The sequence below is a fragment of the Melanotaenia boesemani genome, chromosome 24 (assembly GCF_017639745.1).
Source record: "Melanotaenia boesemani isolate fMelBoe1 chromosome 24, fMelBoe1.pri, whole genome shotgun sequence".
Classification (NCBI taxonomy): Eukaryota; Metazoa; Chordata; class Actinopteri; order Atheriniformes; family Melanotaeniidae; genus Melanotaenia; species Melanotaenia boesemani.
In genome coordinates this window covers 24330570-24346086 of record NC_055705.1, presented here as the reverse complement: position 1 = coordinate 24346086, position 15517 = coordinate 24330570, and the positions used below count along the sequence as shown (strand labels likewise).

Genomic DNA, 15517 nt, shown 5'->3' with positions numbered 1-15517 from the left:
CAGCTTTTAATCCCAGTATGAACCAGTCTGTAGCAGCGTTTAATCCCAGTGTAAACCAGTCTGTAGCAGCTTTTAATCCCAGTATAAACCAGTCTGTAGCAGCTTTTAATCCCAGTGTAAACCAGTCTGTAGGAGCTTTTAATCCCAGTATAAACCAGTCTGTAACAGCTTTTAATCCAAGTATAAACCAGTCTGCAGCAGCTTTTAATTCCAGTATAAACCAGTCTGTAACAGCTTTTAATCCCAGTATAAACCAGTATGTAGCAGCTTTTAATCCCAGTATAAACCAGTCTGTAGCAGCTTTTAATCCCAGTATAAACCAGTCTGTAGCAGCTTTTAATCCCAGTATAAACCAGTCTGTAGCAGCTTTTAATTCCAGTATAAACCAGTCTGTAGCAGCTTTTAATTCCAGTATAAACCAGTCTGTAGCAGCTTTTAATCCCAGTATAAACCAGTCTGTAGCAGCTTTTAATCCCAGTATAAACCAGTCTGTAAGAGCTTTTAAATCCACTATAAACCAGTCTGTAGCAGCTTTTAATCCCAGTATAAACCAGTCTGTAACAGCTTTTAATTCCAGTATAAACCAGTCTGTAGCAGCGTTTAATTCCAGTATAAACCAGTCTGTAGCAGCTTTTAATTCCAGTTTAAACCAGTCTGTAGCAGCTTTTAATCCCAGTATAAACCAGTCTGTAACAGCTTTTAATCCCAGTATAAACCAGTCTGTAGCAGCGTTTCATTCCAGTATAAACCAGTCTGTAGCAGCTTTTAATTCCAGTATAAACCAGTCTGTAGCAGCTTTTAATCCCAGTATAAACCAGTCTGTAACAGCTTTTAATCCCAGTATAAACCAGTGTATAGCAGCTTTTCATCCCAGTATAAACCAGTCTGTAGCAGCTTTTAATCCCAGTATAAACCAGTCTGTAGCAGCTTTTAATCCCAGTATAAACCAGTCTGTAGCAGCTTTTAATCCCAGTATAAACCAGTCTGTAGCAGCTTTTAATCCCAGTATAAACCAGTCTGTAGCAGCTTTTAATCCCAGTATAAACCAGTCTGTAACAGCTTTTAATTCCAGTATAAACCAGTCTGTAGCAGCTTTTAATCCCAGTATAAACCAGTCTATAGCAGCTTTTAATTCCAGCATAAACCAGTGTGTAGCAGCTTTTAATTCCAGTATAAACCAGTGTGTAGCAGCTTTTAATCCCAGTATAAACCAGTCTGTAGCAGCTTTTAATCCCAGTATAAACCAGTCTGTAGCAGCTTTTAATCCCAGTATAAACCAGTCTGTAGCAGCTTTTAATCCCAGTATAAACCAGTCTGTAGCAGCTTTTAATCCCAGTGTAAACCAGTCTGTAGCAGCTTTTAATCCCAGTATAAACCAGTCTGTAACAGCTTTTAATCCCAGTATGAACCAGTCTGTAGCAGCGTTTAATCCCAGTGTAAACCAGTCTGTAGCAGCTTTTAATCCCAGTATAAACCAGTCTGTAGCAGCTTTTAATCCCAGTGTAAACCAGTCTGTAGGAGCTTTTAATCCCAGTATAAACCAGTCTGTAACAGCTTTTAATCCAAGTATAAACCAGTCTGCAGCAGCTTTTAATTCCAGTATAAACCAGTCTGTAACAGCTTTTAATCCCAGTATAAACCAGTATGTAGCAGCTTTTAATCCCAGTATAAACCAGTCTGGAGCAGCTTTTAATCCCAGTATAAACCAGTCTGTAGCAGCTTTTAATTCCAGTATAAACCAGTCTGTAGCAGCTTTTAATTCCAGTATAAACCAGTCTGTAGCAGCTTTTAATCCCAGTATAAACCAGTCTGTAAGAGCTTTTAAATCCACTATAAACCAGTCTGTAGCAGCTTTTAATCCCAGTATAAAGCAGTCTGTAACAGCTTTTCATTCCAGTATAAACCAGTCTGTAGCAGCTTTTAATTCCAGTATAAACCAGTCTGTAGCAGCTTTTAATTCCAGTTTAAACCAGTCTGTAGCAGCTTTTAATCCCAGTATAAACCAGTCTGTAACAGCTTTTAATCCCAGTATAAACCAGTCTGTAGCAGCGTTTAATTCCAGTATAAACCAGTCTGTTGCAGCTTTTAATTCCAGTATAAACCAGTCTGTAGCAGCTTTTAATCCCAGTATAAACCAGTCTGTAACAGCTTTTAATCCCAGTATAAACCAGTGTATAGCAGCTTTTAATCCCAGTATAAACCAGTCTGTAGCAGCTTTTAATCCCAGTATAAACCAGTCTGTAGCAGCTTTTAATCCCAGTATAAACCAGTCTGTAGCAGCTTTTAATCCCAGTATAAACCAGTCTGTAGCAGCTTTTAATCCCAGTATAAACCAGTCTGTAGCAGCTTTTAATCCCAGTATAAACCAGTCTGTAACAGCTTTTAATTCCAGTATAAACCAGTCTGTAGCAGCTTTTAATCACAGTATAAACCAGTCTATAGCAGCTTTTAATCCCAGCATAAACCAGTGTGTAGCAGCTTTTAATTCCAGTATAAACCAGTGTGTAGCAGCTTTTAATCCCAGTATAAACCAGTCTGTAGCAGCTTTTAATCCCAGTATAAACCAGTCTGTAACTGCTTTTAATTCCAGTATAAACTAGTCTGTAGCAGCGTTTAATCCCAGTATAAACCAGTCTGTAACAGCTTTTAATCCCAGTATAAACCAGTCTGTAGCAGCTTTTAATCCCAGTATAAACCAGTCTGTAACAGCTTTTAATCCCAGTATGAACCAGTCTGTAGCAGCGTTTAATCCCAGTGTAAACCAGTCTGTAGCAGCTTTTAATCCCAGTATAAACCAGTCTGTAGCAGCTTTTAATCCCAGTGTAAACCAGTCTGTAGGAGCTTTTAATCCCAGTATAAACCAGTCTGTAACAGCTTTTAATCCAAGTATAAACCAGTCTGCAGCAGCTTTTAATTCCAGTATAAACCAGTCTGTAACAGCTTTTAATCCCAGTATAAACCAGTATGTAGCAGCTTTTAATCCCAGTATAAACCAGTCTGGAGCAGCTTTTAATCCCAGTATAAACCAGTCTGTAGCAGCTTTTAATTCCAGTATAAACCAGTCTGTAGCAGCTTTTAATTCCAGTATAAACCAGTCTGTAGCAGCTTTTAATCCCAGTATAAACCAGTCTGTAAGAGCTTTTAAATCCACTATAAACCAGTCTGTAGCAGCTTTTAATCCCAGTATAAAGCAGTCTGTAACAGCTTTTCATTCCAGTATAAACCAGTCTGTAGCAGCTTTTAATTCCAGTATAAACCAGTCTGTAGCAGCTTTTAATTCCAGTTTAAACCAGTCTGTAGCAGCTTTTAATCCCAGCATAAACCAGTCTGTAACAGCTTTTAATCCCAGTATAAACCAGTCTGTAGCAGCGTTTAATTCCAGTATAAACCAGTCTGTAGCAGCTTTTAATTCCAGTATAAACCAGTCTGTAGCAGCTTTTAATCCCAGTATAAACCAGTCTGTAACAGCTTTTAATCCCAGTATAAACCAGTGTATAGCAGCTTTTAATCCCAGTATAAACCAGTCTGTAGCAGCTTTTAATCCCAGTATAAACCAGTCTGTAGCAGCTTTTAATCCCAGTATAAACCAGTCTGTAGCAGCTTTTAATCCCAGTATAAACCAGTCTGTAGCAGCTTTTAATCCCAGTATAAACCAGTCTGTAGCAGCTTTTAATCCCAGTATAAACCAGTCTGTAACAGCTTTTAATTCCAGTATAAACCAGTCTGTAGCAGCTTTTAATCCCAGTATAAACCAGTCTATAGCAGCTTTTAATCCCAGCATAAACCAGTGTGTAGCAGCTTTTAATTCCAGTATAAACCAGTGTGTAGCAGCTTTTAATCCCAGTATAAACCAGTCTGTAGCAGCTTTTAATCCCAGTATAAACCAGTCTGTAACTGCTTTTAATTCCAGTATAAACCAGTCGGTAGCAGCGTTTAATCCCAGTATAAACCAGTCTGTAACAGCTTTTAATCCCAGTATAAACCAGTCTGTAACATCTATTAATCCAAGTATAAACCAGTCTGTAACAGCTTTTAATTCCAGTATAAACCAGTCTGTAGCAGCTTTTAATCCCAGTATAAACCAGCCTATAGCAGCTTTTAATCCCAGTATAAACCAGTCTGTAGCAGCTTTTAATCCCAGTATAAACCAGTCTGTAGCAGCTTTTAATCCCAGTATAAACCAGTCTGTAACAGCTTTTAATCCCAGTATAAACCAGTCTGTAGCAGCTTTTAATCCCAGTATAAACCAGTCTGTAGCAGCTTTTAATCCCAGTATAAACCAGTCTGTAGCAGCTTTTAATCCCAGTATAAACCAGTCTGTAGCAGCTCTTAATCCCAGTATAAACCAGTCTGTAGCAGCTTTTAATCCCAGTATAAACCAGTCTGTAACAGCTTTTAATCCCAGTATAAACCAGTCTGTAGCAGCTTTTAATCCCAGTATAAACCAGTCTGTAGCAGCTTTTAATTCCAGTATAGATCAGTGTGTAGCAGCTTTTAATCCCAGTATAAACCAGTCTGTAGCAGCTTTTAATTCCAGTATAAACCAGTCTGTAGCAGCTTTTAATCCCAGTATAAACCAGTCTGTAACAGTTTTTAATCCCAGTATAAACGAGTGTATAGCAGCTTTTAATCCCAGTATAAACCAGTCTGTAGCAGGTTTTAATCCCAGTATAAACCAGTCTGTAGCAGCTTTTAATCCCAGTATAAACCAGTCTGTAGCAGCTTTTAATTCCAGTATAGACCAGTGTGTAGCAGCTTTTAATCCCAGTATAAACCAGTCTGTAGCAGCTTTTAATTCCAGTATAAACCAGTCTGTAGCAGCTTTTAATCCCAGTATAAACCAGTCTGTAACAGTTTTTAATCCCAGTATAAACCAGTGTATAGCAGCTTTTAATCCCAGTATAAACCAGTCTGTAACAGCTTTTAATCCCAGTATAAACCAGTCTGTAGCAACTTTTAATCCCAGTATAAACCAGTCTGTAGCAGCTTTTAGTTCCAGTATAGACCAGTCTGTAGCAGCTTTTAATTCCAGTATAAACCAGTCTGTAGCAGCTTTTAATTCCAGTTTAAACCAGTCTGTAGCAGCTTTTAATCCCAGTATAAACCAGTCTGTAACAGCTTTTAATCCCAGTATAAACCAGTCTGTAGCAGCGTTTAATTCCAGTATAAACCAGTCTGTAGCAGCTTTTAATTCCAGTATAAACCAGTCTGTAGCAGCTTTTAATCCCAGTATAAACCAGTCTGTAACAGCTTTTAATCCCAGTATAAACCAGTGTATAGCAGCTTTTAATCCCAGTATAAACCAGTCTGTAGCAGCTTTTAATCCCAGTATAAACCAGTCTGTAGCAGCTTTTAATCCCAGTATAAACCAGTCTGTAGCAGCTTTTAATCCCAGTATAAACCAGTCTGTAGCAGCTTTTAATCCCAGTATAAACCAGTCTGTAGCAGCTTTTAATTCCAGTATAAACCAGTCTGTAGCAGCTTTTAATCCCAGTATAAACCAGTCTGTAGCAGCTTTTAATCCCAGTATAAACCAGTCTGTAGCAGCTTTTAATCCCAATATAAACCAGTCTGTAGCGGCTTTCAATTCCTGTATTAACCAGTCTGTAGCAGCTTTTAATCCCAGTGTAAACCAGTCTGTAGCAGCTTTTAATTCCACTATAAACCAGTCTGCAGCAGCTTTTAATTCCAGTATAAACCAGTCTGTAGCGGCTTTTAATTCCAGTATGAACCAGTCTGCAGCAGCTTTTAATTCCAGTATAAACCAGTCTGTAGCAGCTTTTAATCCCAGTATAAACCAGTCTGTAGCAGCTTTTAATCCCAGTATAAACCAGTCTGTAGCAGCTTTTAATCCCAGTGTAAACCAGTCTGTAGCAGCTTTTAATCCCAGTATAAACCAGTCTGTAACAGCTTTTAATCCCAGTATGAACCAGTCTGTAGCAGCGTTTAATCCCAGTGTAAACCAGTCTGTAGCAGCTTTTAATCCCAGTATAAACCAGTCTGTAGCAGCTTTTAATCCCAGTGTAAACCAGTCTGTAGGAGCTTTTAATCCCAGTATAAACCAGTCTGTAACAGCTTTTAATCCAAGTATAAACCAGTCTGCAGCAGCTTTTAATTCCAGTATAAACCAGTCTGTAACAGCTTTTAATCCCAGTATAAACCAGTATGTAGCAGCTTTTAATCCCAGTATAAACCAGTCTGTAGCAGCTTTTAATCCCAGTATAAACCAGTCTGTAGCAGCTTTTAATTCCAGTATAAACCAGTCTGTAGCAGCTTTTAATTCCAGTATAAACCAGTCTGTAGAAGCTTTTAATCCCAGTATAAACCAGTCTGTAGCAGCTTTTAATCCCAGTATAAACCAGTCTGTAGCAGCTTTTAATCCCAGTGTAAACCAGTCTGTAGGAGCTTTTAATCCCAGTATAAACCAGTCTGTAACAGCTTTTAATCCAAGTATAAACCAGTCTGCAGCAGCTTTTAATTCCAGTATAAACCAGTCTGTAACAGCTTTTAATCCCAGTATAAACCAGTATGTAGCAGCTTTTAATCCCAGTATAAACCAGTCTGGAGCAGCTTTTAATCCCAGTATAAACGAGTCTGTAGCAGCTTTTAATTCCAGTATAAACCAGTCTGTAGCAGCTTTTAATTCCAGTATAAACCAGTCTGTAGCAGCTTTTAATCCCAGTATAAACCAGTCTGTAAGAGCTTTTAAATCCACTATAAACCAGTCTGTAGCAGCTTTTAATCCCAGTATAAAGCAGTCTGTAACAGCTTTTCATTCCAGTATAAACCAGTCTGTAGCAGCTTTTAATTCCAGTATAAACCAGTCTGTAGCAGCTTTTAATTCCAGTTTAAACCAGTCTGTAGCAGCTTTTAATCCCAGCATAAACCAGTCTGTAACAGCTTTTAATCCCAGTATAAACCAGTCTGTAGCAGCGTTTAATTCCAGTATAAACCAGTCTGTAGCAGCTTTTAATTCCAGTATAAACCAGTCTGTAGCAGCTTTTAATCCCAGTATAAACCAGTCTGTAACAGCTTTTAATCCCAGTATAAACCAGTGTATAGCAGCTTTTAATACCAGTATAAACCAGTCTGTAGCAGCTTTTAATCCCAGTATAAACCAGTCTGTAGCAGCTTTTAATCCCAGTATAAACCAGTCTGTAGCAGCTTTTAATCCCAGTATAAACCAGTCTGTAGCAGCTTTTAATCCCAGTATAAACCAGTCTGTAGCAGCTTTTAATCCCAGTATAAACCAGTCTGTAACAGCTTTTAATTCCAGTATAAACCAGTCTGTAGCAGCTTTTAATCCCAGTATAAACCAGTCTATAGCAGCTTTTAATCCCAGCATAAACCAGTGTGTAGCAGCTTTTAATTCCAGTATAAACCAGTGTGTAGCAGCTTTTAATCCCAGTATAAACCAGTCTGTAGCAGCTTTTAATCCCAGTATAAACCAGTCTGTAACTGCTTTTAATTCCAGTATAAACCAGTCTGTAGCAGCGTTTAATCCCAGTATAAACCAGTCTGTAACAGCTTTTAATCCCAGTATAAACCAGTCTGTAACATCTATTAATCCAAGTATAAACCAGTCTGTAACAGCTTTTAATTCCAGTATAAACCAGTCTGCAGCAGCTTTTAATCCCAGTATAAACCAGCCTATAGCAGCTTTTAATCCCAGTATAAACCAGTCTGTAGCAGCTTTTAATCCCAGTATAAACCAGTCTGTAGCAGCTTTTAATCCCAGTATAAACCAGTCTGTAACAGCTTTTAATCCCAGTATAAACCAGTCTGTAGCAGCTTTTAATCCCAGTATAAACCAGTCTGTAGCAGCTTTTAATCCCAGTATAAACCAGTCTGTAGCAGCTTTTAATCCCAGTATAAACCAGTCTGTAGCAGCTCTTAATCCCAGTATAAACCAGTCTGTAGCAGCTTTTAATCCCAGTATAAACCAGTCTGTAACAGCTTTTAATCCCAGTATAAACCAGTCTGTAGCAGCTTTTAATCCCAGTATAAACCAGTCTGTAGCAGCTTTTAATTCCAGTATAGATCAGTGTGTAGCAGCTTTTAATCCCAGTATAAACCAGTCTGTAGCAGCTTTTAATTCCAGTATAAACCAGTCTGTAGCAGCTTTTAATCCCAGTATAAACCAGTCTGTAACAGTTTTTAATCCCAGTATAAACGAGTGTATAGCAGCTTTTAATCCCAGTATAAACCAGTCTGTAGCAGGTTTTAATCCCAGTATAAACCAGTCTGTAGCAGCTTTTAATCCCAGTATAAACCAGTCTGTAGCAGCTTTTAATTCCAGTATAGACCAGTGTGTAGCAGCTTTTAATCCCAGTATAAACCAGTCTGTAGCAGCTTTTAATTCCAGTATAAACCAGTCTGTAGCAGCTTTTAATCCCAGTATAAACCAGTCTGTAACAGTTTTTAATCCCAGTATAAACCAGTGTATAGCAGCTTTTAATCCCAGAATAAACCAGTCTGTAACAGCTTTTAATCCCAGTATAAACCAGTCTGTAGCAACTTTTAATCCCAGTATAAACCAGTCTGTAGCAGCTTTTAGTTCCAGTATAGACCAGTCTGTAGCAGCTTTTAATTCCAGTATAAACCAGTCTGTAGCAGCTTTTAATTCCAGTTTAAACCAGTCTGTAGCAGCTTTTAATCCCAGTATAAACCAGTCTGTAACAGCTTTTAATCCCAGTATAAACCAGTCTGTAGCAGCGTTTAATTCCAGTATAAACCAGTCTGTAGCAGCTTTTAATTCCAGTATAAACCAGTCTGTAGCAGCTTTTAATCCCAGTATAAACCAGTCTGTAACAGCTTTTAATCCCAGTATAAACCAGTGTATAGCAGCTTTTAATCCCAGTATAAACCAGTCTGTAGCAGCTTTTAATCCCAGTATAAACCAGTCTGTAGCAGCTTTTAATCCCAGTATAAACCAGTCTGTAGCAGCTTTTAATCCCAGTATAAACCAGTCTGTAGCAGCTTTTAATCCCAGTATGAACCAGTCTGTAGCAGCGTTTAGTCCCAGTATAAACCAGTGTGTAACAGCTTTTAATCCCAGTATAAACCAGTCTGTAGCAGCTTTTAATTCCAGTATAAACCAGTCTGTAGCAGCTTTTAATCCCAGTATAAACCAGTCTGTAGCAGCTTTTAATCCCAGTATAAACCAGTCTGTAGCAGCTTTTAATCCCAGTATAAACCAGTCTGTAGCAGCTTTTAATCCCAGTGTAAACCAGTCTGTAGCAGCTTTTAATCCCAGTATAAACCAGTCTGTAACAGCTTTTAATCCCAGTATGAACCAGTCTGTAGCAGCGTTTAATCCCAGTGTAAACCAGTCTGTAGCAGCTTTTAATCCCAGTATAAACCAGTCTGTAGCAGCTTTTAATCCCAGTGTAAACCAGTCTGTAGGAGCTTTTAATCCCAGTATAAACCAGTCTGTAACAGCTTTTAATCCAAGTATAAACCAGTCTGCAGCAGCTTTTAATTCCAGTATAAACCAGTCTGTAACAGCTTTTAATCCCAGTATAAACCAGTATGTAGCAGCTTTTAATCCCAGTATAAACCAGTCTGTAGCAGCTTTTAATCCCAGTATAAACCAGTCTGTAGCAGCTTTTAATTCCAGTATAAACCAGTCTGTAGCAGCTTTTAATTCCAGTATAAACCAGTCTGTAGAAGCTTTTAATCCCAGTATAAACCAGTCTGTAGCAGCTTTTAATCCCAGTATAAACCAGTCTGTAAGAGCTTTTAAATCCACTATAAACCAGTCTGTAGCAGCTTTTAATCCCAGTATAAAGCAGTCTGTAACAGCTTTTAATTCCAGTATAAACCAGTCTGTAGCAGCTTTTAATTCCAGTATAAACCAGTCTGTAGCAGCTTTTAATTCCAGTTTAAACCAGTCTGTAGCAGCTTTTAATCCCAGTGTAAACCAGTCTGCAGGAGCTTTTAATCCCAGTATAAACCAGTCTGTAACAGCTTTTAATCCCAGTATAAACCAGTCTGTAGCAGCTTTTAATCCCAGTATAAACCAGTCTGTAGCAGCTTTTAATCCCAGTATAAACCAGTCTGTAGCGGCTGTTAATCCCAGTATAAACCAGTCTGTAGCAGCTTTTAATCCCAGTGTAAACCAGTCTGTAGCAGTTTTTAATCCCAGTATAAACCAGTCTGTAACAGCTTTTAATCCCAGTATAAACCAGTCTGTAACAGCTTTTAATCCCAGTATAAACCAGTCTGTAACAGCTATTAATCCCAGTATAAACCAGTGTGTAGCAGCTTTTAATCCCAGTATAAACCAGTCTGTAACAGCTTTTAATCCCAGTATAAACCAGTCTGTAGCAGCTATTAATCCCAGTATAAACCAGTCTGTAGCAGCTATTAATCCCAGTATAAACCAGTCTGTAACAGCTTTTAATCCCAGTATAAACCAGTCTGTAACAGCTATTAATCCAAGTATAAACCAGTCTGTAACAGCTTTTAATCCCAGTATAAACCAGTCTGTAGCAGCTTTTAATCCCAGTATAAACCAGTCTGTAACAGCTTTTAATTCCAGTATAAACAAGTCTGTAGCAGCGTTTAATCCCAGTATAAACCAGTCTGTAGCAGCTTTTAATCCCAGTATAAACCAGTCTGTAGCAGCTTTTAATCCCAGTATAAACCAGTCTGTAGCAGCTTTTAATCCCAGTGTAAACCAGTCTGTAGCAGCTTTTAATCCCAGTGTAAACCAGTCTGTAACAGCTTTTAATCCCAGTATAAACCAGTCTGTAACAGCTTTTAATTCCAGTATGAACCAGTCTGTAGCAGCGTTTAATCCCAGTATAAACCAGTCTGTAGCAGCTTTTAATCCCAGTATAAACCAGTCTGTAGCAGCTTTTAATCCCAGTATAAACCAGTCTGTAACAGCTTTTAATCCCAGTATAAATCAGTCTGTAGCAGCTTTTAATCCCAGTATAAACCAGTCTGTAGCAGCTTTTAATCCCAGTAAAAACCAGTCTGTAGCAGCTTTTAATCCCAGTATAAACCAGTCTGTAGCAGCTATTCATCCAAATATAAACCAGTCTGTAGCACCTTTTAATCCCAGTATAAACCAGTCTGTAACAGCTTTTAATCCCAGTATAAACCAGTCTGTAGCAGCTATTAATCCCAGTATAAACCAGTCTGTAGCAGCTTTTAATCCCAGTATAAACCAGTCTGTAGCAGCTTTTAATCCCAGTATAAACCAGTCTGTAACAGCTTTTAATCCCAGTATAAACCAGTCTGTAGCAGCTATTAATCCAAATATAAACCAGTCTGTAGCAGCTTTTAATCCCAGTATAAACCAGTCTGTAGCAGCTTTTAATCCCAGTATAAACCAGTCTGTAGCAGCTATTAATCCAAATATAAACCAGTCTGTAGCAGCTTTTAATCCCAGTATAAACCAGTCTGTAACAGCTATTAATCCCAGTATAAACCAGTGTGTAGCAGCTTTTAATCCCAGTATAAACCAGTCTGTAGCAGCTTTTAATCCCAGTATAAACCAGTCTGTAACAGCTTTTAATCCCAGTATAAACCAGTCTGTAGCAGCTATTAATCCAAATATAAACCAGTCTGTAGCAGCTTTTAATCCCAGTATAAACCAGTCTGTAACAGCTTTTAATCCCAGTATAAACCAGTCTGTAGCAGCTATTAATCCAAGTATAAACCAGTGTGTAGCAGCTTTTAATCCCAGTATAAACCAGTCTGTAGCAGCTTTTAATTCCAGTATAAACCAGTCTGTAGCGGCTTTTAATTCCAGTATAAACCAGTCTGTAACAGCTTTTAATCCCAGTATAAACCAGTATGTAGCAGCTTTTAGTCCCAGTATAAACCAGTCTGTAGCAGCTTTTAATCCCAGTATAAACCAGTCTGTAGCAGCTTTTAATTCCAGTATAAACCAGTCTGTAGCAGCTTTTAATTCCAGTATAAACCAGTCTGTAGCAGCTTTTAATCCCAGTATAAACCAGTCTGTAACAGCTTTTAATCCCAGTATAAACCAGTATGTAGCAGCTTTTAATCCAAGTATAAACCAGTGTGTAGCAGCTTTTAATCCCAGTATAAACCAGTCTGTAGCAGCTTTTAATCCCAGTATAAACCAGTCTGTAGCAGCTATTAATCCAAATATAAACCAGTCTGTAGCAGCTTTTAATCCCAGTATAAACCAGTCTGTAACAGCTATTAATCCCAGTATAAACCAGTGTGTAGCAGCTTTTAATCCCAGTATAAACCAGTCTGTAACAGCTTTTAATCCCAGTATAAACCAGTCTGTAACAGCTTTTAATCCCAGTATAAACCAGTCTGTAACAGCTATTAATCCCAGTATAAACCAGTGTGTAACAGCTTTTAATCCCAGTATAAACCAGTCTGTAACAGCTTTTAATCCCAGTATAAACCAGTCTGTAGCAGCTATTAATCCCAGTATAAACCAGTCTGTAGCAGCTTTTAATCCCAGTATAAACCAGTCTGTAGCAGCTTTTAATCCCAGTATAAACCAGTCTGTAACAGCTTTTAATCCCAGTATAAACCAGTCTGTAGCAGCTATTAATCCAAATATAAACCAGTCTGTAGCAGCTTTTAATCCCAGTATAAACCAGTCTGTAGCAGCTTTTAATCCCAGTATAAACCAGTCTGTAGCAGCTATTAATCCAAATATAAACCAGTCTGTAGCAGCTTTTAATCCCAGTATAAACCAGTCTGTAACAGCTATTAATCCCAGTATAAACCAGTGTGTAGCAGCTTTTAATCCCAGTATAAACCAGTCTGTAGCAGCTTTTAATCCCAGTATAAACCAGTCTGTAGCAGCTTTTAATCCCAGTATAAACCAGTCTGTAACAGCTTTTAATCCCAGTATAAACCAGTCTGTAGCAGCTATTAATCCAAATATAAACCAGTCTATAGCAGCTTTTAATCCCAGTATAAACCAGTCTGTAACAGCTTTTAATCCCAGTATAAACCAGTCTGTAGCAGCTATTAATCCAAGTATAAACCAGTGTGTAGCAGCTTTTAATCCCAGTATAAACCAGTCTGTAGCAGCTTTTAATTCCAGTATAAACCAGTCTGTAGCGGCTTTTAATTCCAGTATAAACCAGTCTGTAACAGCTTTTAATCCCAGTATAAACCAGTATGTAGCAGCTTTTAATCCCAGTATAAACCAGTCTGTAGCAGCTTTTAATCCCAGTATAAACCAGTCTGTAGCAGCTTTTAATTCAAGTATAAACCAGTCTGTAGCAGCTTTTAATTCCAGTATAAACCAGTCTGTAGCAGCTTTTAATCCCAGTATAAACCAGTCTGTAACAGCTTTTAATCCCAGTATAAACCAGTATGTAGCAGCTTTTAATCCCAGTATAAACCAGTCTGTAGCAGCTTTTAATCCCAGTATAAACCAGTCTGTAGCAGCTTTTAATTCCAGTATAAACCAGTCTGTAGCAGCTTTTAATCCCAGTATAAACCAGTCTGTAACAGCTTTTAATCCCAGTATAAACCAGTATGTAGCAGCTTTTAATCCAAGTATAAACCAGTGTGTAGCAGCTTTTAATCCCAGTATAAACCAGTCTGTAGCAGCTTTTAATCCCAGTATAAACCAGTCTGTAGCAGCTATTAATCCAAATACAAACCAGTCTGTAGCAGCTTTTAATCCCAGTATAAACCAGTCTGTAACAGCTATTAATCCCAGTATAAACCAGTGTGTAGCAGCTTTTAATCCCAGTATAAACCAGTCTGTAACAGCTTTTAATCCCAGTATAAACCAGTCTGTAACAGCTTTTAATCCCAGTATAAACCAGTCTGTAACAGCTATTAATCCCAGTATAAACCAGTGTGTAACAGCTTTTAATCCCAGTATAAACCAGTCTGTGACAGCTTTTAATCCCAGTATAAACCAGTCTGTAGCAGCTATTAATCCCAGTATAAACCAGTCTGTAGCAGCTGCTTTGTGGCGCCACCGTGCATCAGAAACGTCTTCTTGGCTTTATTCCAGCCATAGAGGAGCATTATTTTTCTTCTTTTCACACACACATAGAACTTTCTGCTCACTGGTTGATCTTTGGCTGCTCCTGATTGGACGTTACCGTCAATCTAAGCTCTCTGATTGGTGGAAAGTCTGACAGGAAGTGGCTTCATCATCATGTCCAGGTCTAAATAGAGGTCTCTTAGCAACATAGTAGTGATGGTGATGTTTTTATGGTGAAATGTGATAAATAATGATGTTATCATGGATCATTGTGGATTTACCAGATAGAGTCTCTGAATAAAACTACATTTAGTGGCTGGATTGTAAACCTCCTGGACGGGATAGAAATGCTGGAAAACTTCCATAGATCAGCTAAAGGGTAAAATATCCATCACATTTACCCACAGAGCTACACACCACCCGTCCTGGTGGAGGAGGTGGTGGAGGTGGAGGTTTGGGGGTTAAAAGGAAACTGAAGTTAAAGGAATTTAAACTATTTTCCTGAGAAAATGATCCAGCCTGATGCTTCTTTTTTTCTTACCGGAGCTTGACGGTGAACTGGACTCCAGTTTTTAGGACCAGGGGTCTCTGGGGGTGGGTGGGCATGCAGGGCTGCCTCTCCACCACCAACGAGCTGCAGAGACACAGGAAACTCCTGAGCAACAGCAAATGATAAAACCTGGGACAACTTATGAATACGGGGGCTGCGTACTTGGACAGGAGGTTCTTGAGGAGCTCCAGAGCTCGAGTCTCCAGGAAGGCTTTCTTTTGAGTGATGGGGTCGCTGTCGTACGTGAACTTCTGCTCCAGCTCCTGCAGCTTCTTCAGGTTCTGTCGAACCTGCTGCAGACTCTCCGCTACTGCCGTGAACCTGCAGGAGGACCACCGATCACATGAAGACGGAAGACAGAAGATTTGTCTAACGGGAAGGAGAGCTCCTCACCAGTTCTGTAACTGGTCCACGCAGGCGTTGGGCGGACCACCGATGCAGGCGGTCTGCTGCCGCTGTTTCCACTCCGGCAGCTCCTCAGAGATCAGGTCAGACAGCAAGGCCTGAGTCACGTTCAGGAAGTCGCTCAGCTGCATCACCACGTCCTAAGAAAGACCAGGAGACATCAGCTTCCTGTCCAGGAGACATCAGCTTCCTGTCCAGGAGAGACCGGCTTCCTGTCCAGGAGACATCAGCTTCCTGTCCAGGAGACCTTCCTGTCCAGGAGAGACCGGCTTCCTGTCCAGGAGACATCAGCTTCCTGTCCAGGAGACATCAGCTTCCTGTCCAGGAGAGACTGGCTTCCTGTCCAGGAGAGACCGGCTTCCTGTCCAGGAGCCAGAAGGTCTGGGTAGATCTGTGCTCACCTGACGTTTGGCCTTCAGCTCGAAGCACATCCTCCCGATCATCATCTTCTCCTTCTCCAGCTCCTTCGCCGTCATGCCGTTCATCTCATTTTCTGGTAAAAACACCAACAGACTGAAATCTTTCCACCAATCAAACTTCCCGGCTCTGACTACCAGATTCCTCCACCGATGAGCTCATATGCGGTTCCAGTTTTCCAGGAGGGACGT

At 39.4% G+C, this 15517-nt stretch overlaps 1 protein-coding gene across 4 annotated transcripts in view; it reads right to left on the bottom strand.

Moving 5' to 3' along the window:
- The window catches only part of stat1a (signal transducer and activator of transcription 1a), a 40682-nt gene that overhangs the window by 17700 nt on the left and 7465 nt on the right, over positions 1 to 15517 (bottom strand). For all 4 annotated transcript variants that reach the window (XM_041979109.1, XM_041979111.1, XM_041979110.1 and 1 more), the window contains exons 7-10: positions 15311 to 15402; positions 14898 to 15049; positions 14667 to 14825; positions 14496 to 14588 (exon numbers count right to left, since the gene is read on the bottom strand). In XM_041979109.1, the coding sequence (XP_041835043.1) occupies positions 14496 to 14588; positions 14667 to 14825; positions 14898 to 15049; positions 15311 to 15402 (496 nt within the window). The remainder of the gene's footprint in view (positions 1 to 14495; positions 14589 to 14666; positions 14826 to 14897; positions 15050 to 15310; positions 15403 to 15517) is intronic.